Genomic DNA, 19,972 nt, shown 5'->3' on the forward strand with positions numbered 1-19,972 from the left:
CCGCATGCCTCCCCCCTGCCCTGCCCTCTTCCCTCTTCCCTGCGGGGTCCCAGGCCCCAGACCCCCAGGCACCACAGTCCTGCAGGCGCACTCTCGGCATCACCCCTGCTGTCTCTGCCGCTCGTTGGGAAGTTTCCCTCCCGGTATTACGGATATCACGAGATTATTTCGGCGTGGGACCTCTCCACAGCATGGGAGGGTTTTATCACTGACCTATTTAGAAGGGCTGCCGCGGGAAATAATAAAAGGTAGACTGACTTTTACTGAGTTGTATTTATTTTTCTACACTCTCCGCAGACGTCCCCTCGTGTCTGCCCCCCAGCAGACCGCACCCCTGCCCCCCAGTACCCCGCTGCCCGTAGGTGGCCGCAGCCCCTCCGCACCCCGCCTCGCCCTCTGTGGCCACGGTGGCCCCCCGGAGACCGCCCTCGGGGCGGCTTTGCCCGGCTGCCTACCGGACTTTCAACAGGAGGGATGCATGGGAATGAAGTGCTCTGTCCGTCCCGGTGCTGCGTATCCATCTAGACCCGTCGCGGGGCCGTGAGGTGGGCTCCACGGCGGCCCCCAGACCCATCCCCGTCCTCACCACCACCCACACACATGGGTACACTGAGGCAGACACCGAGGTCAAAGCCATCCTGGGAACATCGGGCAGAGCCCACCCTGTGCCCCGGGGTCGCCTCGCCCCCTGCCCCCCGCCCCCCCCGCCCCAGCCTCCCTTCGTTCCTGCCCAGACATTTGCCTGGAGCCCCTGTGCCCGGCGCCGTGGGGGGGCCCACACCCCTCACCTCACGGATCTGCCTGACAAGCATCTCTACTGTGTGGGAGACGCTCCCCTTCAGAGAACCCAGGCTTCTGCCCAGGTCATCCTGATGGGCATCAGGTCATCGACCCCAAACCCAGGGCTCTTGCGCCTCTGGAGCCTGAGCCGAGTCAACCTCTGGGCCGAGGCCAGGCTGGCCATGCTGACCCCGCTCCCGGGCACCACGCTGGGCTCATGGGGTACCTAGTCAGGGTCAATCGCGTGAACCGTGCTAGCGAAGGGCCCAGCAGGGCATCCTCCCGGGATCCCCGAGCCCCTCAAAGCCGACGCAGCCAAGGCAAACTCAGGATATCTGACTGCTTCCCTGACCTCAGTCTCTGAAAGGCAACACGATCCTGCCCCACCCGCCCATCTCGGGCAGTCGCCCCCTCTTATCCATGAGACATGGTGGCCATTTGCTGGGCGAAGAGCAGCACCCCTGTGCTCTCACCCAACACGCTCACACAGCCACCCCGTGGGTAAGCCCCTTACCCCCGTTCCCACACACAGAGCTCTGGGGAGACGGGCCGCTCATCTGCCCCGGCTCCTCCCAGGCTCCCGAACTGGCAGGAGAGGCCGTGCCCCACCTCCGGAGGGCCTGGCAGCCCGAGGGGCCCTGAGCCCAGGGCAGGCAGCTCGGGGGCTCGCAGCTCCCCTGCTCCAAGAGAGGGCTGGGCTTGGAGCAGAGCAGGGAGGGGATGGGACCGCAGCCGTGGCCTCGACCCGCAGGCGCAGCCTGGCTCCCCAGGCCAGAGAAAGGTCAAGCCCACACATGAGCCGCCCCACGTCTTGCCTTCCCTTCTCCTCCTGAATGACAGCGAGACCTTCTGGCCCCCCGTTTCCACCGTCCTACAACCCGTCCCCTGCTGCGGCGTGGCCACACCACCGAGTTGCTCAAATGCCTCTCGCCACACTCTGTGCCCTTGGACCAAAGTGCCAGCCCCTGTCCTGCCTGGCAAGGCCCCGTGACCAGCTTGCATGCCCCTTTCCCATCTTTTGTTCCCCACACTTCCAGGAAAGCCTCTCTCCTCCGTCCCTCCCTGAGAACACCTGGCACTGTCCAATGCTGGGCCTCGGCCAGACTGTCCCTTCAGCTTGGAATGCTCTTCCCCTTCGCCTCACAAAGCCTCGCCGTCCTTCACGGCCCAGCACGCCCCTCGCCTCCTCTGAGACGCCTCCAGCCACGAGGAGTCACAGGCGTGCCCTCAACACGATGCTGCACCTGCCACAGGAGTGGAGGCAGCCGGACCACTGCCGACCACGAACTGTCCACCTCCGGGCCCCCCAACAATTCCGAGGTCACTGCCCAGCACAGAAGGGGTGTCCGCGGAAGTCGGCCCAGGAGAGTGTCCTCAGAGCCTCAGCTCATGGGTAGAGACCCTTCCCCCACTGTGGGTCCTGTCTGGCCCCAGGGCTCAGAGCTCAGAGCAAACCCTGATTTCCTAAGGCGGCCACCAGGGAGTCCTGGCCCACTCACCCCAGAAGGATCCTAGCAATGCCCGGGCTGGCGCACTCAGCCGTCTCTCCCCTGCCGGGAAATCTGCCGCTCACCCAGCTCCGTCTCCCACTCACGCGGCGCAGAAATAATAGCCCTGCATTTCCCTGCAAATTCCATCTCTCCCAAATGGAGACTAGTTCCACCTGCTCAAGGAAACACCGAACAAGAGGCCAGATGAAGCGGGTCTGGGAGGACACCGTGTGGCCTGGCAGGGGCAGAGGGGGTCCTGGGCTCCCCCTCCCCAGAAATCCCCTTAGGGCTGGGGTAACAATCCCAGTGACCCCTGCCTTCAGGCGTCAGCAGCCGCCCCGAGTGGCCGCGGGGACACCGCTGTCCTGATAACGACCAGACCCGACCTGCAGGGAGGGAGACGCAGACCCTAGAACAAGGAAACACCCCACCGAGCCCGGTCTTGACCCGGGCCTCCCACTCCTGGCCCAGAGCCCGTGGTGACAGGGGCTGTCCGTGAGCAAGTGGGGGAGTTGGGTTAGGGCGTCGCGCTGCATCTGATAAAGCATTGGCCGGTTCTCACTCACCCCGAGAGCCTGTGAGGGTGAGTCCCCCAAAGCAGGGTCTCCCAACCTCGGTGACACTTGGGGCCGGGTGACTCTTTGTCGTGGGAATGCGCTGGAGTGCTGCAGGCTGTTTACCAGCACCCCCGGCCCCTGCCCCACTAGCAACATCCCTGTTCTACTCGTGATAACCAAAAACCTCGGCTGACTTCGCTAAGTGTCCCCCAGGGCGGCAGAATTGCCCCAGTTGAGCAGCCCGGATCTAGAGGCACAGAGTTAGGTCCCAGGTGTCACGGGGGCGGTTCCCCCACTGTTCTCTCTCCCCCATTCTCGTACCAGTGCAGATGGCCTCCTCTGCTCTATCCCCTCCCTTGGGGCAGAACAGGCCTGCCCGGGACAGAGGAAGGGAATGCACGGTGCCGAGAGCCCGCACTTAGCAAGCGTCTAGTCACTGGGCTGAGGCCCTGCATCAACACGGCTGCGCAAAACTGCAAGCCAGGCGCCACCACCCCCTTCACCAGATGGGCAAATGGACTCAAACATCAAGTCACCAAAGTCCCCCAGCCAGCAAGGGTCAGGGCCCGGATCTGGTCCCAGGTCGGAAGGCCCGTGCCCCGCAGGCCTGGGCTGCCAGAACAGAGCGACCTTGGTCGGCAGGTCCCGAGACGCTCGCCCCTGGGCCCAGGTCCCAGCATCAGCAGACGATGGAGAAGGCCTTAAGAGCCACTCGCGGCCCCTCTCCCAACTCCCCTCCCCGCTGTGAGGGGCCGGGTGTGACAGCTCCCTGCCTGGCCCCCCAGAGCCCTGGACACTCGGCTACACAGCGGCTGAGCGTGGGGCTGGCCGGTCCCGAGGAGCTGCTGGGCCCTCTCCTTATTCCTGCCCCACGCCCAGGAGTGGACACGCTGAAAAATTAGAAGTGCTGGTCTGTAGAGTTGTGTCTTGTTTCAGTAACTGCTCATAAAGTCAGGCCTCCCAGCCATGCTGGTGTAGTTTCAACCATGTATGGCCCTTTGATTCATCAAACTGTTCTGGGGTCAGCCTAGAGCAGGAAACCATGGCCTTGAGATGTGGCTCTGACCCAGAAAGACCTCCAGGGGCCTCCGAGGAGTGGGCATGGTGGTGCTGGAGGCACAGAGAACTTAGGTGAATTTTTTTTAAACGTGGCCCGAGGTGCCACAGACTGTCCTCTGGAATGGGAGGGGAGCCGTCCGTCACGGGCAGGCGCCCAAGCTCTGTCCTCTGACCTCCCACCGTCTCTGGGGCATGTGTGACCCACTGACAACACCTCAACCTCAGTCCAACCCCAAACCCCATCTTCCCCCCAAAACTGTTTCTCCCCCAGTCTCCAGGCTGGTTAGCGGAAACTCCATCCTTGCATTTGCTTGGCAGCCTCCTGACTGCCCCTTTCTCTCCCCACCTCCCCAGCACCACCACACCCCACATCCAGTCCGCCAGGGATGACTTCCACCCCAGTATTCCAAGGATCCAACCACATCTCACCGTCCCCTGCTCCCGCCCGCCGGGCACCACAGCCCCCACCTGGCCTGTCGCCTGACCGGGGCTCCTTTGCCCCCACCCCCTTGTCTGTTCCCAACTCTGCAGCCAGAGGGGTCCTATTAAAATGTAAGTCAGACCTCCTGACTCCACTCAGAGGCCTCCATCTGCCTCATCTCACCCCACAGAGCCTGCGGTTCCCCCCACACGCCCCCAGGCCCCTCATCGCTGGGGAGTCAGCCTCGCGGACCCTGGCAGCCCTGAGACCTCACTGTCCAACCCAGTGGACACAGGCCACATGACCCCTGGGCCCTGCCACGTGGCCAGCACAACAGGATTTTTAAATGTATTTCATTTCCAATAATTTACATTTAAAAATTGACAGCTGGGGGGGCATGGGTGGCGGCTGGTTAAGCGTCTGACTCTTGGTTTTGGCTCAGGTCGTGACTCGGGCTCCAAGCTCAGAGGGAGTCTGCTTGGGATTCTGTCTCTCTGCCCCTCCCCCTGCTCAAGTTCCTTCTCTCTCTAAATAACTAAATCCTTTTTTTTCTTTTTTTAAAGATTTTATTTATTTATTTGAGAGAGAGAGAATGAGAGACAGAGAGCATGAGAGGGAGGAGGGTCAGAGGGAGAAGCAGACTCCCCGCCGAGCAGGGAGCCCGATGCGGGACTCGATCCCGGGACTCCAGGATCATGACCCGAGCCGAAGGCAGTCGCTTAACCAACTGAGCCACCCAGGCGCCCCTAAATAACTAAATCCTTTTAAAAATTGGTAGTCCGTTCATTTATTCGAAAACCTTTAGATATACTTGCAATAGCTTGAGCGTGTGAATCTGCTCCTTTCGCTGTAAACTCCGAACCCGGATACAGACCTGGATTTCCACCGAAGGCCTAGCGCCCGACTGCGGGGCGTTGTGAGGCGCAGCCTGGCTTTCAAAGACTCGGGATGAAAAACAGAACGTGAACTGTCAACAATTCCTCCCATTGATCACACGCTGAAACGGTAATATCTTCACTATACTGGGTTAAATAGAGAATATCGTGAACAGGAGTTTCACACGTCTCTTCGCTTCCATGTTAACATGGCTCCTGGGCAGCGCCAGGCTGGCGGGCGCCGACCCCTCCCGGCCTTCCGTCCCGCCTTCCTCCTCCCTCGCCTCCGGAAGACCCTCCGGCAGACGTCACCTCCGGGGAGGCCTTCCCCAGCACCTGGTCAGAATCACGACTCCCACTGCCTTCCCACCCAGCGTTGCTCTTCTTGACAGCATTTAACCCCGTCCAGCCGAGCGCGTGACCGCATCAGAGTTCAGCGGCCGTGTGGGCGACGAGCACGGCGCTCCTGGAGGCCGGGCCTTCTGTCTGCTGCGGTTTCTCCCACGATCCCTGAGGTGCCCCGAACAGTGTGGCACATAATACAGTCAACAAACGGGTGAACGTCACCCACCCAGGCCCCCTGCACAGCTGGAGATTTCTCAGGGGAGTGCCAGGCACACAGTAGGTGCTTCTGCGGTAGGCCGGTCTGCTCCCAGGATCACCGGGGAAACAGAGGCAGCCGGGCGCGGTCACGCCACAGAAGGCAAAAGCGGTGGCCAGGGTCCTCGCATCGGACAGGCCCCTCCCCACCCCAGGAAAGCCACCAGCACCGCCGTGAGCACCGCAAGGGAAGGTACATTTCCTCCCCTTCCCATCGATTTTTATTCTCCCAGTGAGAAGACAAATCTGTTCCCCCTCCGCCAGAAGGCCTCAAGCCATGGCTCCATGCATTAGAGTAATTAAATCCCTGCTGCTAGGAGAGCTCAGGACTGAGCAGTCCTTGTGCCAAGGGCCGGCCCGCGGGGGGGAGGCAGCGGGGAGGAGGCTGGCCAGAAGGGCCTGTCTCTCAGCTGTTTCCGGAGAATGACAAAACCCACCTAGCCACAGTGCCCTGGCAGCCTTCACTCCCGCCACCGGGGCTGAACCTCGCCCGCCGTCCCCTGCCCACTCCCTGGCCCCATCCGGCCCAAGCCTCCCTCCGGGAGGAGCTATGCCACCCACAACCTCACTTCTCCCATTTTCCAGATGACAAAACTGAGGCCAGAAGCCGGGCCTCCCCCACCCCCACCAGCGCAGGGCCTTCCTCTGCAGCCATGTCTCTGCTGGTGCTCAGCGTGGGCGGAAAGCCATGCCACGTGCTCTGCCATGGTGGCGTCCCGTTTAACCCCACAATGCCCAGACACAGGGTCACGATCAACCCCCAAGGAAACAGAAGAGAAGCACAAAAGCAGCTCGCCCCAAGCCACTCACGCAGTAAGTGACAGAGGCAGGATTCAAACCCAGATCTGCCGTTTCTCTGGAGGCCAGGCTCTCCTGGGCAGTGGGAGCAGCAGAGCTGGCTGGGACGTGGCCGCAGGTGGATGACAGACGTGGAGAGAGGGGGTTGGGGGGAGGGACAGGCCGAGTGGGAGACCCAGCCTCAGGCTGGGGGTCAGACCCAGGCCGCGTGCACCTGCTTCTGTCCCTTACAACACGGCCGCCCTCCCCAACCAGCCCGTGAGCCCCAGGCCCCGTTCAGTGTTGGACCCCAGAGCCAAGCAGGACACCTGGCACCTGCCGGCCTCCCGAGCAGCTACAACCAAAGACGGAGGGCCGCAGAGGAGAGTGGGGTGGATGCGGGCAGGACCTAGAGGGGAGGGGGCCACCACAGGCACCAGGCTTCACGACCCGGACGCGGCAGGGGCACGGGGTCGGGGCTCAGTCTCATCCTTTGGGTTTTGGTGAGTACGTCTGTGTTTGGGCCTTCAGGTTAACAGGGAGGAAACGCGTGACAACAGCGAGGGCTGACATCCCTTTACGGTGTGACCATGTCCCCACGAGGGTGGGGGTGAAACCCTGTCATCCCTACTCAGGGCGCTGGAGGCCGAGGCTCACGGAGGCTGATTTTCCCCCCAGGCTCGCGCAGCCATGACGCCGCGGAGCGGGGACAAGACCACCACAGCCCCCCATGCCCGGCTGACCCTTGCAGAGCCCCTGGGGGACAGCAGCCCCGGAGCCCAGCCCACTTGCCAACATCTCGGGGTTCCTGGATGGTCAACAAACCTCTGCTTCTAAACTGACGGCCCTCCCCCCACCGAGCTGCAGTCACCCACTAAGGCTCTGGGTGAGACTGGCAGGGGCTGCGAGGGGGGCAGAGCACTGGGGTGTGGTGGGCGGGGTGGACGCCTTCGAGGAGCAAGAACAGCTTTTGGGCTTGAAAGGGCTGAGGCCAGGGGGCGGCCACACGGGGCATGGGCATTGAGGACACTCCTGGGGTCAAATCAGCTCCACTCTCTCCTGGCCGGGACGCCCTGGGCAAGTTCCCTGACCTCTCTGAACCTCAGGTGGGTCAGCTGTCAAACGGGGACAGCTGTGGGCCCCGAGTGAGACGAGGCATATGGAAGACCCTTAGTAATGTTCATTTCCTTCTCCTCCCGATCTGTCCTTGTCTTCACTCCTGAATGAGATGCAGGGTTGCTTTGAAGCCATTTTTAGGGAGGGCGAAGGGGTTTCCTTCTTATGAGAGTAGCGCGTTCTCCCGAGCTGCTGGGGACAGGAGCCTTGTAGGCGACCCTGTCCACCCACGGAGGAACCCGCACGGCCCAGCCTTCACCCTGCACCGGCTCGTGGCTCCACCCGTGTCATCTCCCTCTGGAGGGATCCTCCCCTCGCTGGCGGACAGCGGTCCAGCATCTTGTGCCAAATGCCCTCCCACCCGGCTCAGCACCATCGCACCCCGGGAGCCCAGAAGGCATCTCGGCAGCGCAAACACCAGGTCCAGCCAGAGCAGGGGGGACAGGAGTCACGGGACCAGGTAAAGGATCCCCTGGGATCCCATGGCCACTGGGCTCTGGGAGGAAAAGCTGAGCCTTGGAGACCCGCACGGGCCAAGGGCCCCTGGGGCCAGGTCCACGCCACACTGAAGCCCCCATCTCCACCCTCGGCAAAAGTAATGATGGGCCCACTTCCCAGACAGAGGCCACTGCTCAAGGCCATACAGCTAAATCATACACAGTCAGGATTGGACCCCAGGCTGTGTTGAAAGCCTGAGCTGTTTTAGGGAGAGTCAGCAGAGAGGCACCCGTTTCATTGAGGAGACCCCTGTAGCTGACTCAAGTTCTTAAGGGCACAGACCTTTGCAGTCCTGGACCCAGAACAGGGCCGGCCACCTAGCAGGTGTTCAGCAGGACTAAAACCTTGACTCCCTGGATTCCGGCTGCACTCTTACCACTTGCAATGCTGAGGGGCCTTGAACAAGTCACAGAACTTCTCTGGGCCTTGAGGTCCTGTAAAGAGGAGGACGGCCCCGCCCTGCCTTCCTCACTCCTGGTGGGCCCACGGAACTTGGCATCCAGCTTAGAGGTATGATTCCACACCTGGCCAGCTATGCCCCCAGCTCCCCCAGAGAAGGCCTCCCTTCAGGCCACCAACCCTATCCAGCTCTGAGCCCGACCCAGAGGGACGCACTCAGCCCCAGCCCTCATCCTGGAGGAAGGCGACATGACCTAAGTCAGTGGCTCCCGACGCTCCCACATGTGGGAGCCATTCGGGCCCCGGCTGAGCAAGCCAGCATCCGACCCAGCGGAAGCCAGAAAAGAGAGGAAATGGCTAAGCCCCAATTTGTTAAAATCAGGAATCTTCTTAAAAAGGAGAAAAGCTAGGCAAAATCCCTGTGCGGACGCCGGCAGGTGCCAAGTCAGGCAAAGGCGCTAGGAAGGCCTCCCCTTGTTGACAGCCCGGGGTCCCCCAACCACCAGGAGCCACGAGCACACTTAGCTCTCGCCAGGCTGCCGAACCCCACTCCCTCCACGCACAAACAGGAGAGTGAGGCTTGGGGAGCTGGCGTCACTGGCCTATGGCCCCCCAGTGGCAAGGGGCCGGGCCAGACCGGCCCCGCTCCCCAGGGCCTTCTTCCCTTCTGCCCCTGGCAGGCACCCACCTTTGTGGGTTTCCCCATCGGTAAGTTCAAGCTAAACCGCAAACCCCGGTTCCTAGAGATGCGGCTGGCAGGCCCCGCGGCCTGAGAGCTCTTGGGTAGACCCCAGGGGGCTCAGCCCCTGCAGGAGCGGCCTTTAACACAGCTTTCCTGCTCATCTGACACTGACATCACGCCTGTCCCTCAGGAAAAATGCCCAACGAGCTGACTCAAACTTAACAGATGCCCATTTGCATATTATTTCACACATCATTTGCATGTTGTTCATTTAGTGCCGCCACAGCTCTGCTCGGAATACAACTCTTGTTACCTTGTGGCCAAGCAGCCGTCGTGGGGGAAAAAAACGTCCCCTACACAGGGCAGGCCCCGACCCCTGGCACACGCCCCCCAGGCGGCGGCTCTGCGCGCCCCTGGAGGAACAGGTAGCTGCCCACAGCCGGGAGCTGAGAAAGAAGCTCGTCCACAAGCCCCACAGCCCTGCATTCCCTGCCCCACGTCTCCCGAAAGCCTGTCGTCTCTGAAGCCACTCAAAGTCCCCAGTCTCCTTGGTCCCCCGCTTCTATCCCAGGACGGCCTCCCGGCCGGCCCTCCCCCCACCGTCCCACGCGTTCCGCCTCGTTCTGCACGGTCATCGCGCGTCCCCCTGACCTTCCTCCTGGACTCTCAGGCTCTGGCCTGACTCCATGGCCTTATTTTTGTTCCCTCCACCTGTCCCGTTTGCATGGACACACCCAGTTAGCTGTGCCCAGGCCACAGATTGCTGACTGTGGGTTAGGACAACTGGGTCCCCTGAGGCAGGAAGGCTCCAGAAGCCCAGGCCAGGCCAGGCCGCCGCGACAGCCCCACCTTCCAGGGAACATCCCGCTTCCCCTCGCTTGTGCAGACGCCCCCAGGGCAGCCCATCCAGAAACACGACCACACGGGTGACTTGTCACCCAAGGATGAGAGGGGGGCACAGGCCGTACGCGCTCACCTCTTCCAGAGCCCTTTCTACAGCCAGTGGAGCAGAGGGTGACATGCGCACTCACGCACTCACGCCCCCACGCCCCCACGCCCCCCGGGTGGCTGTGGGTTAGCAGGAGCATCTTCGGAGCACTGGGCTCATCAAACACGCCTGGCAGGTTTCAGGGCTCAGCGGGTGCCTCACTCTGTGCCAGGCGCCATGTACGGGCGGAGGCTGGAAGTCCCTATGGACGTCTGAGAAACAGGTTCCAAATTCAGGAAACTCCCTGGAGACCCACCAGCATAGGCCACCGGGGTCTGAATTCAAACCCAGAGCCAAGCCCTTGACCACCATGCTAGCTTGGCTCTACCACTCCTACCAAGTCTCAGGAAACAAGAGCATCAGGTCTTCAGTGTGGACGCCGAGCTCCTGAAGACTGTAGATACCAACGAAATATTAAGTCGCCCCCGTGCCCTTGTCCTTGGCACAGGCATCCTGCTCCCTGCGGAGAACCTCCAGGATGAGACCTGGCCCCAGGAACGTCCCCGCGCGTCCCTGTCCTCCCTCCCCACCCTGTGCGCTGCCTCACAACAGGACCTGCTCCAGCCTCCTCCCCACCGCTCTGCCTGGTTAATCCTGGGGGACCAGCCACCGCCCACAAGGAGCCTCCCCAGTACCCTGAAGGCCTGCCTCCTTCCTCAGCGCCCCCAACGCCACCAGTGGACGCTGAGGCCGGCCTGGATGTGTGCACCTGGGTGCAGCGCTGGCCCCCGACGACAGAGCTTGAGGACTGTGGCCTGTGGTCTTTGCAGCGGACCAGAAAGCGCTGGAACGGGGTCGGGGTGGGGTTGGCATGAGAACCCTGCCCTCATTTTTGAGTCAAAGAAACAGAGGCCCAGAGAGGCCGAGGGCCCTGACAATGGCCACACAGTGAGTTGGAAGCAAGAGGGGAAGCAGATGGGCCTTTCTTTAACACTTACTGCCGCTAACAGAGCCAAACAGAGCCTCATGCCAGGGAAGGAGGAAACTGGGACTGGGGATGAAGAAGAAAATTCTAGAGGCAGGGATGAAGAAGCCTGTAGAGGTTCCCTCACTCAAATCCCCCGCAGAGGTCTACAGCAGGGTTGGGGACAGGGAGACAAGCAGGCGCTGGAGACCTGGACTCCAGCTCTAGAACCATCTCTCCTGAGGGGCCCTGGACGTGGACCACACACCCCTCTGCAGCCCAGGTTTCTACCTGTGGCTGGTTGTAGTGACCCCGGGGCCGCGGTGGGTCATGAGGACGCAAGCGTGGCAACACTGTGTGTGCTGTATATGCCAAGCCTGGCGGCCAGGGCTGGGGAGGGAGAGGCACCCAAGGGACGGCGGGAGTTCCGCCATGTGTGGGGGCCTTGGTGGGGTGGGCCCCTGTTCGTCCGTAAGCCCCACACCTTCCCCATCCCAGCCTGGCCAGCATCGCCCCAGAGCAGTCCTGGGCTTCCACACAGACCCTGGGCCTGTGCACAATCTCACCCTGGACCCAGGCCGCCCTGGGGCCCCGTGCTGGCGCCCCCAGGACACAGGTCTCCCACCTTCCTGCCTCCCCTGGTAAAGTTCCTCCCAGTCCAGTATCCAGAGGCGTCACAGGGCTCCAGCCCATCAACCCTGGTCTGCCTCTTCCACAAATGACAAGCAGCTTCTCCAGCAGCAGACGAGGGAAAAAGGGAAAAGGCCCAGGTTCTCATCCCAGCACGGCCCCCTCCAGCTCACACTGCAGCCTGGCTGGGGTCCGCTCGGCAAGGGGACAGGGGGCCGTGACCGCACCCACGGCCAGGACTCTCGGGAGCCCGAGGCCCCCCCGACACCGCCTGGGTGCTCACAGGCAGTGCCCCCACCAGCCCTCGCCCCACGGCCTCGCCGCCCCAGCAGAGCTCCTGGGGGGCAGGGGAGGTGGGCCTGGGGCACCTCAGAACCCATCAGCCTCCTCTGGACTTTGCTCAGCAGAAAAAAAGGCACAGAACTTCCTCCCCACGGCTCCTGAGAACAGTGTGGTCTCAGAATCCCCCACCCTCATTATTTAAAGAGGAATAGCTGCTTTTCTGGTTTCTCTCTCTCTCCCTCTGGGTTTTGAAAGAAAAGAAAACCGGGTCTGCAGCCACTGAGCTGAGTAAGGCGGTGTTGCATTGAGTCGCCCCTCACAGCCGCGCTCTGTCACACACATTCTCCCCCCAAAATGTGCTGGACGAATAGCCCCCACAAACCCGCACTCTGTGCGGATTCCGCCCCTCCAGCCAGGCCGCCGCCCCTCCACGGAGGTGACTCCAGTTTCTTTTCATTTTATGTTTCTTTACCTTCTGTTTTTCAGAGCAGATCTTTGGACCCTGGACTGGCCGGTGTCCCTCCCTGAAAGCTGGGGAAGGGCCATGCGAGGCGGCCCCCAGCTTCCCAGTTAGCCCATGCAGCGGATGCAAGCCCAGCAACAGCGCTGTGCCCGCCGCAGGGGACGCTGCCGGGAGGAAGGGGTGTCACAAGCACCCCGAATTCTGCCCCGGACAGCTATAAACAGCGTGATGATGCGCCAGGGACAGGCATGCACTGCTGAGCTGTCCCTGCTGCGGTTACAAACGTTTGACTCATTTGTGGGCTGGCCACAAGCGTTGTAAATAGGGTCGCCACCACCCTGGGTGGGAGCATGTCCACAGAGCTGCTCTTGCCCTCCCTGGGCCAAGACGCTCAGCATGACCCCAGAGTAAAACCTATGCCTGGGCTCAGACCCTCCTACCTCCTGCAACCCTGTCCTGCAGGCCGCCACACAGGGAGGGTCCTTGGAGGGGTCTGTCCCATTCAGCGATGCCAACACTCCTGAGACCACAGAGGCATCTCCTCCCAAAGGTCAGGATGCCCCTGACAGCCGCCCACCTACCCCAGAGGGGCTCCCGGGTCTGGCAGGAGGTGCGGGCCGTTCTCCCAGCCAAGCCCGCCCGCTGCCCTGCCCTTCTGCACACAAGCCCTCCATGGCCAGGGAAGGCAGGGGCTCAGAGACCTGGGACCCGCTAACCTACTCAGTCGTTCAGGCTGGAGGCTGAGGGTGGACTCCTGGACCTCTGTGAGGTCAGCAAAGACACACAACACGTCGGCCCTAAGGGACCCCATTTTCTTTGAAGGGTTAAATGGCCAGGAGACCAAGCTGCCCTGGGCACGCAGAAGGGCCTGCCCTTTCCAGGGGTCCTCCCTCAAGGTGTTGTGAAGGAACAGAGGGAGCCAGGCGTGGGGGTCAGGCAGGGCAGCCAGGGGAGCACCATCCCCTGACCCCCGCCCACGGCCTGGGTGAGCCTGGCAGCAGGGCCAGGCAGGGGGGTGGTGGGAAGCACCCCACTGCAGGGGAAGCTGTGGAACGGCAGGGGTCCGCTCTGCTCAGGAGGTGAGACCCAGCTGGATGGTGAGCCCGGGGGTAGCTGGAGGTTGGGCACTAACAGGGGACACGGAGAGCGGCCTCGCCGTACCAGCATTTCCTGGCCTCCCCGTGGGAGGCCGGGAAATGGACACTGGACACTGCGGCGGCCCCGCAGCCTGACCCCACAGGTCCCTGGGAAACAGGCCCACGAGGACTTGTCAGCTGGACAGAGGTGCCGGCCGAGCCACAGCGAGGTGGCAGGCTGGGGCTGGGGAGTCCGCAGCTCGGGGAGGAGAGGGGCGGGCCCCGGTTCTCCCTCCACCCAGTGGACAGAGCCCAGCAGGCGGTCCAAGGCCTCCAGCCAGCTCAGGAAGACCACGGCACGAACGCCCAGAAGGACTCCCTGCAGACGCGCCGCCTGAATCCTGACTGGCGCGGACGCGGCAGAGACCAAGTCCCTCAGAGTTCCCAGCAGGATCCCTGGGCCTGGCCCTGTCACGGTGTCTAAGCCCTTGGGGTAAATCCACCTGTTTTTCTTAAACCTGGACTCCCTGCCCAGTTCGGGGGGCAGCCCTGCACCCGTCAGCGTCCACGAGGGCCATCTCTGGCCCCTCGCTGCCAGTCGGCCTCCCGGCCCGGGCCCTCCTGTTCCTGGGCCCGGCGTCGGCCCATCTCCCTCCCCCGCCGTCACCTGTGGCTCGTGAGGAGGGGACCGAGGACCGCTTATCTCCTCGCCCGGGCCCCCTTCTGCATTAACTCTGAATGAGCTCAGGGCAGGCCACGTTCCTTCTCAAGGGAGCCAGGCCCACGTGGCAAATTCCTCCCCAGCAACAGACATCAGCCAGAGACACAGATGGGAGTCCGCAGCCCCGAGGAAGGAAACAGCTCCCGGAAAGCGGCAGCTCCGGCGCAGGCTCGCGGCCTCCCATCGCTTGGGGAGGACGTGTGGCCCCCTCCCAAGGGCCTCTGAGTGGGAAGGGCCACCCTCAGTGCAGAGCTCCCCAGTCGGCCCGGGCGACCTCCACACTGGTCAGCAAAGCCAACCAGACACACGGAGTTCTCCAGCTAAAGACACTACTGCCCGGCCCGGCCCGGCCCAGGGCCTGCCGGACGGCCACGCCGCCCTCGCTCCTAGCCCAAACGCTCTCGCCACGGTAGAGCCCGTGGCAGACAGGCTGGGGACAGATGTACCCTCCCCTAAAACAGAGCCATGAGTAGAGGCCGTTTCCAGGCAGAAGACCCAGCCCCTTCTCAGAACTTCTCCCCGACAGGACGCAACTTCTCACGCCATTGACAAGCGTTAGCTCCGACCTGCCGAGGGCCCAGCTGATTCTGGAGCCAGAGTTGGGGGGAAAAGACGCCTCTGCTCTCATCACCACTATTAATAACAGTGACAGTAGGCCCCGTGTTGGAGCCTCACACTTATCAGATTCGCCCTCCCCGTTGACAGCTGGGGAGATGGGCTCGCAGAAGACACACAGCTGGTCCAAGATCACAGCTCTGGAAGCGGCAGGGCTGGGATTCAAACTTCACTCTGATTCTTTACAATGATCCTGTTTGTGACCGGGGCCGGCGAGGGATAGCTGCCTTACCCATCCTGGGTCCACAGGGCCTGACCCAGGAGACACCCCAAAATTGCTTGTCCCAGAATGACTCAATGCACAGAGGGGCAGATGGAGAGGCTGGGGAGCAGGTTACCATGAGCCCTGCTGACCACCACCCACACTGGCCCCGGGGGCACACAGGTGGCCACCTCACCAGCTGGGGCAAGCAGGACCTTGCTGCTCAGGGCCCCTCACACTGCCATGAGGGTCAGCAGCTTAGAACCGGCTGAGGCCCAGCGCAGTGGACCTGCCTCCCCTTCCTTCACACCCGAGTCTGTTTTCCCTGGCTCCGGGTAAGGCCCTTTCCCTGAATACTCCTTCAGGGTGGCACCTGCCCCAGATCCTTTCCTGCCAGCAGCAACGCTCCCATGGCACTAAGACCAAGGTGCCCCATGCCGGGAGCATCCCCAGAAGGAGCCATTCCCTTAAGAGCTCTGACCACGGGGGTCGCTGGGGTGCTGGTCTTGCCCCTTGCCCTCACCCCTGAGCACCTGGGCCTTCATCAGTCTCCCCCGGCGAGGGCTCCTGGTCCCCACGGGGGGCTGGGGGGAGCCAGGGCCGCGCCGAGGGTGGCGGCCCCGAGAGAGCCACAGCAGGCTCAGAGGCTCGCTCCAGGGATGACTAAGTGAGCTGCTATTCCCGGGGAAACCCTGCTCACTTCTGCCCTCTGAGGGGCTCAAATCCTGGCACTATTCTGATGCAGGCAGCTTCCAGGGGCTGCCCTCTGCTGGGGCCGCCCCCTCTGAGCAGCAGGTCCCTGGGGGGCCCTCCGCGTGCAAGGAAGTCTTGGGGCTGGCTGCTCAGGTGGCTGACAGGTCTGCCCGTGCCTGCGGGAGAGGGAGGCTGGGAATGAGGGAAATCCGATCAGCACCTCCTAGGTTTTTGCGGCTGCATTTCAGCAAGGAATGTGGCAGTCCCACAGCAGCTGTGCCTAGCCTGAAACAAGCTCTATTTGAAACCTGCAACAGCTGAACCCCTCCCAGCCACCCCCTGCCCAAAATGACAAATAAGAGAAATCCAAGGGACAAGCAAGCACGCACACACGCACTCACACACACCCTCCCCCCACAACCAATTGGGGGTGAGGGGGGTAGGGGGAAGAAATCCACTTGTACACTGAGTGCCCGGGGCCTGCAGCCCTCTGGCCCGCAGCGCGAGGGCCCCCAGCAGGCAGAGCACTGGCGGAAACCCACCTGCCTCCATCCCCACGCCCCTGGAGGCCGCGATTTCCAAGCCGAGGCTGAAGCCAAGCCGCCAGCCCCGGCCGGGTGTGCACGCACTGCACCTCACTGATCCCGAGAGGCGGGCCCCGGGTGCGGGCTCTCGGCCGGCGGGGAAGCCCTATCATCCCATCTGAAGGAGAGGCGCTCGCTCCCCGCTCCCGGGGGCTAAGGCCAAGGCGGCGCCCACCTGCTCTGCTGGGGACACCTGTAGCCGGTTTTGTCAGCGGCTGTTTACAGACGGCAGCTTTATGCTGAGCGCTCCTTCCTGAGGGAAAGGACCGCGGGGTCCCTCCGCCCGTTTTCACCCGCGCCCCCAAGGGACTCGGGTCACCGGTGCTCTGCTATTTTGCCCGAAGTCTGTCAGGGACGAGGAGGAAAACAGAAACTTGGGAAGAGAGGGAGAAGCCAGAGGGAGAAGGGATAGGATGGCGTCCCCACCCCCCACCCAGACATTTATTTCTCTTCCATCCTTGGGAAGATGGAGTGGAGCAGGGCGGGGAGCAGAGGAGGCAAGTCGCAGGAACTGGCAGGCAAATCAAGGCAGAGTGTAATTAATTGGTGCGTTAAGCCGCTGGGCTCCGCTTTGGTGCGAGTGAACCAGGAGGAAAACGCTGTCTCGGAAGGGAACCGTTCCTCCTCCCAAACACAGCATTGCAACATACAGTGTACGGGGACGCCCCCGCCCCCCAAGAAAGCAAGCAATGAATTCTCCCGGGGTTCAGAAAGAAAACCATGGGAAGTTAGAGTGCTCCATATAATTGAGCAAACGCCTCTCCAACCACCGCCTCTCCCCTCCATCAATCTCTCTCTCTCTCTCCTCTCTCTCTGTTGCTACCTACATATTCCTTTTGTTCAAGGTATAAAGAGAAACCGCAGCCCCTACCTTTGAGTACAAACCCCAAGAGAGCTCGGTCTCTATCACCATAACAACAATTCCAAACATCCCAAAAATCAGAGCATAGTCACTGAGCCGCTTCCTCTTTTCAAACAGGGCCCTCCTGTGTCCCAGCTTATAGCCAATGTTCTGGTTTTTCCGCTTGTTGGCTTTGGGGAAGGTGGTGCTGCTGGGAGTGGTGCTGGCATGCTGGTGGTTGTGGGTGGCGTTGGGGTGGTGGAGCAGGGTCTGGTGGGCATGGTTGTCCTCCCGGGAGGAGATGATGATCTCTGGGGGGTTGCTGGGGCTGAAGAGCTGGAGGGGCTGGCCTTCGGGCTCGGCCTCGATGAGGTTCCTCCGGGAGGCGCTGAGCCGGCTGAGGGGCTTCATGACCCCACCACTGTACTTGCAGGAGCTCATGGCGATCTCCGTGAACGGGTTGCTGTCCCGCCGGTGCCGGCCGCCTCCGCCAGGCCCACTTGTGGCTGCGGAGCTTGGAGAGTGGCCAAGCAAGTGGTCATTGAGATTGAGCTGGCTGCCCTGCCTGGAGGAAGGGTGGAGGACGGCGGTGGAGTTGGCCGAAGGGAGGCCCCTGAGCGTCGTGGGAGAGGAGTGCAGCAGGCCCGGCTGGACAGGCTGGCCCTGGAGTTGGGCGAGCAGAGACAAGGGATGCGGCGGCGGCGGCGGCGGCGGCTGGAGCTGTGCGGGCTGAGGCGGCACCAGGGGTCCCGGGCGCTGCTGGGGGGCCGCCGCCGGCTGGGGCTCGTCCCCGGAGGATGGACAGGGACACTTGGGCTCTTCATCCAGGTCCCCCACCCCCGAGTCATGGAAGTGCCCAGAAGTGTCCATCTTGGGGCCTGGCTGGATTCCCTGCAGCACAGCCCCCCACCCCAAAGCCACCCTCGCTCCAAAGATGTCCTCAGAGAAAGCCAGGCATCCAAGCCCCCAGCGCGTGTCTTGGCCCCAGCCTTCTTTCCTTGGCTTCGGTCCTCTGGGGCTGCCTGGGGTCCAGACGCCGCCACTCAAGGATGCATTGCCCTGGGCAGGAGGGGCCCGGAGCCAGAAGCCGCGGAGAAGGAACTCCGGCTCAGGAGCTGGCCCTCTGGGAGCGCGCACGGCCAGGCTCAGCCTCACTCCTCGCGGCTCAACAGCTTTGCTCCCCTCCTGCGGCCGGCGCTACACGGCAAGCCAAGCCCACTTAGTGGCCGCGGCCCTCATTGGCTCGGCTCAGGTCGCCACCGCCTCCAGGCTCCGCCCCCGCGCAGGCTCCTCCCCGGGGGCGGGGCCAGCCGCCCGCGGCCCCCACCCCGGCCGCGCCGCGAGGGCAGAGGGCGCAGGCCCCGCAGCGCGCGCTGGGAGCTGTAGTCTCCCACGCGGGGCCGCCCTCCCTCCTGCGACAGGTGCAGCGGGCGTCCGCGAGCCACGGCGACAGGGACGTGCGCGCACGCGGGGCGCCGAGGGGGGCGGAGCGGGGCCTGCCGGGGGGGAGCCGCGCACCCTGACGCGGGGGCGGGCCGCGGCAAGAGTCACGGTCACTCATGGCCGGGGTCTTCCTCAGGTAGACCTCCGCGCGCCGGGGAGGCGGGCCTCGTGTTCCCGGCGCACGCACTGATGCTCAGAGACGTCGAGCAGCTACTTCAGGGTCCCCGTCCTGACCCCAGGTGCGTGAGCGCACCGACTGATGAGCGCCGCAGTGTGTGCAGGGCGCCCCTTTGTCATTCCCAGCCGTGATGTCATCATTCTCCTTTCCCAGGAAAAAAATCCCACAGGCCCAGATAAGTCCCTTGGCAGCTGTGCCCGGCTGGTAATTGAGGGCGCCAGGGTTTGAGCCCAGGCGGGTGGGACCCCCGGCTCCTACACCCTCTCCCGGGATGCCTTCCCGCCGTGACGCTCAGCCCCGGGAATATTGCTCCAAAGATGGTGACGAAGAACCGCCTTCCCAGCGGGGCGGCCCCTGCGGGACGCGGAGTCAGCAGAGGGTCTGGCTGGGGGTCACCCACCCACCTGCTCCGCCCGGCGCGCTCTGGGAGTCAGGGTTCGGAACAGCCGTGGCTTCCGGGCTCGGGGCCATCATCAAGTATTTATTAAGCTCCCACTGTGTGCGAAGGGAGTTCCGAAGCCGCAGGACCTGAGCTGAATGCATTTCCACTTCCAACCGCAGCAGACTTGGGGATCAGGGAGGAAGGGGTCGTTGCGGGATTCGCCAGGCACACCTGGGGTTTTAAGAGGAGGAATGATTTCCTCTGTCCAGCTGCTTCCCTGAATAGGAAGGGGACAGAACAGGAGAGCCCTCCACACACAGGGATACACCACACGGGGGCACACGTGTGCTTAGGTGTCACGCACCCGCCCACGGGCACCTGTGGGCACACACACACAGGGGGTCTCTAAAGCAGCTCTCTTGAATGGTGAGCAGCAAGTGGGCAGGGGTCCCACAAATGGGCCCAGAGGACCCTATGCATGCCAGGCTCACCTCTCCAGTCCCCTATTGGCCCTGAGGATTAAGAACTAAATATTACTTGTAATCTAAGCCACAACCCCAGAAACCTGAGCAATTACACTTACACACAGCAATCCTGATTGTTGTTATTATTGCCAGCGACGTGGTCATCCCCTGCACCCCACTGCCCCTACAAGGCACAAGCTTTCGGGCTCCCGTTTTGTCCCGTGGCCATGCAGGCCCTCCAGAGCCCACCCA

At 62.8% G+C, this 19,972-nt stretch overlaps 1 protein-coding gene across 1 annotated transcript in view; it reads right to left on the bottom strand.

Moving 5' to 3' along the window:
• Positions 1-18,436, bottom strand: part of KCNN3 (potassium calcium-activated channel subfamily N member 3) — a 132,097-nt gene extending 113,661 nt beyond the window's left edge. Inside the window, exon 1 of the mRNA XM_045876503.3 lies at positions 17,284-18,436. Coding sequence (XP_045732459.1) covers positions 17,284-18,123 — 840 coding nt within the window. The 5' untranslated portion in view covers positions 18,124-18,436. The remainder of the gene's footprint in view (positions 1-17,283) is intronic.
• Between the last annotated feature and the right edge of the window lie 1,536 nt (positions 18,437-19,972).

The sequence above is a fragment of the Mirounga angustirostris genome, unplaced genomic scaffold, assembly GCF_029215605.1.
Source record: "Mirounga angustirostris isolate CCGP_5_RB_7025 unplaced genomic scaffold, mMirAng1.0.hap1 SCAF_6, whole genome shotgun sequence".
NCBI lineage: Eukaryota > Metazoa > Chordata > Mammalia > Carnivora > Phocidae > Mirounga > Mirounga angustirostris.